At 30.2% G+C, this 853-nt stretch overlaps 1 protein-coding gene across 1 annotated transcript in view; it reads left to right on the forward strand.

The window, feature by feature from the left end:
* MRPL1 (mitochondrial ribosomal protein L1) overlaps positions 1 to 853 on the forward strand; it is a 47,374-nt gene that overhangs the window by 34,478 nt on the left and 12,043 nt on the right. The window contains exon 7 of the mRNA XM_019629461.1: positions 9 to 32. Coding sequence (XP_019485006.1) covers positions 9 to 32 — 24 coding nt within the window. The remainder of the gene's footprint in view (positions 1 to 8; positions 33 to 853) is intronic.

Raw genomic sequence — 853 nt, forward strand, 5'->3', positions numbered from 1 at the left:
GGGAAAATTTTCTGGAGACAAAAATAGCAACAGTAAGTTACCATGGAAATTATGCAATAACCCTCTTTTGTTTTTGCTGAACTGATTCATCAATAATTTATAATATAATATACTAGTCCTTTGAACTTACTAGTTCTTATCACTAGCATTACAGGCACTAAACATACACACAGATAATTTTTTATTGATTGAATTAATAAATTTTAATGGTACTATAGAATTCCTTCCCAGTTATTTGCCACCCACTGGCATTTATTTGTACTTTGCCTTATTTGATTATCTATTCTATATCTGTTGTTCTCTACTATTTGAAGCTTATTGAAAGTAGGGTCTAGAGCTTATATATACCCTATAGAACATTGCATAATGCTGAGCCCATAGTAGATAATTAATCTTACTTTAGTGGAATTGAATAATTTGCTTTATTTTAATGAATTGCTTCTGATTATTCCTACATGGGTTTTAAAAACTGTTTGCCTCCTTACAGAAAATGCTGGAGATCAATTTCCAAACTATTTTTAGGACTCTAATACAGATATGTCAGATTGTCATAGGACTGTGTTTTTAAATATATAGCTGTTTGCTAATATCTTTTTTATACTAGAGAATCTCTAAGATACCTATTTAATGCATGTAATTTTTTTCCTGTGCAGTAACTATAGGAATAATAGTAATATTGATAGCAAAATTTAAACTGCCTACCAAGTGCCAGGCACTACTGCAAACACTTTTCATATATTCTCTTTTATTCCTCAACCCTATGAAAAGTAAATTATCATCCCCATTTTATAAATGAAGGCACATAAGCCCAGAGAGGTTAAATACTTTTTCCAAGGTCTTATAACTAGTATGA

This window comes from Hipposideros armiger, unplaced genomic scaffold (assembly GCF_001890085.2).
Source record: "Hipposideros armiger isolate ML-2016 unplaced genomic scaffold, ASM189008v1 scaffold_857, whole genome shotgun sequence".
Taxonomy (NCBI): Eukaryota; Metazoa; Chordata; class Mammalia; order Chiroptera; family Hipposideridae; genus Hipposideros; species Hipposideros armiger.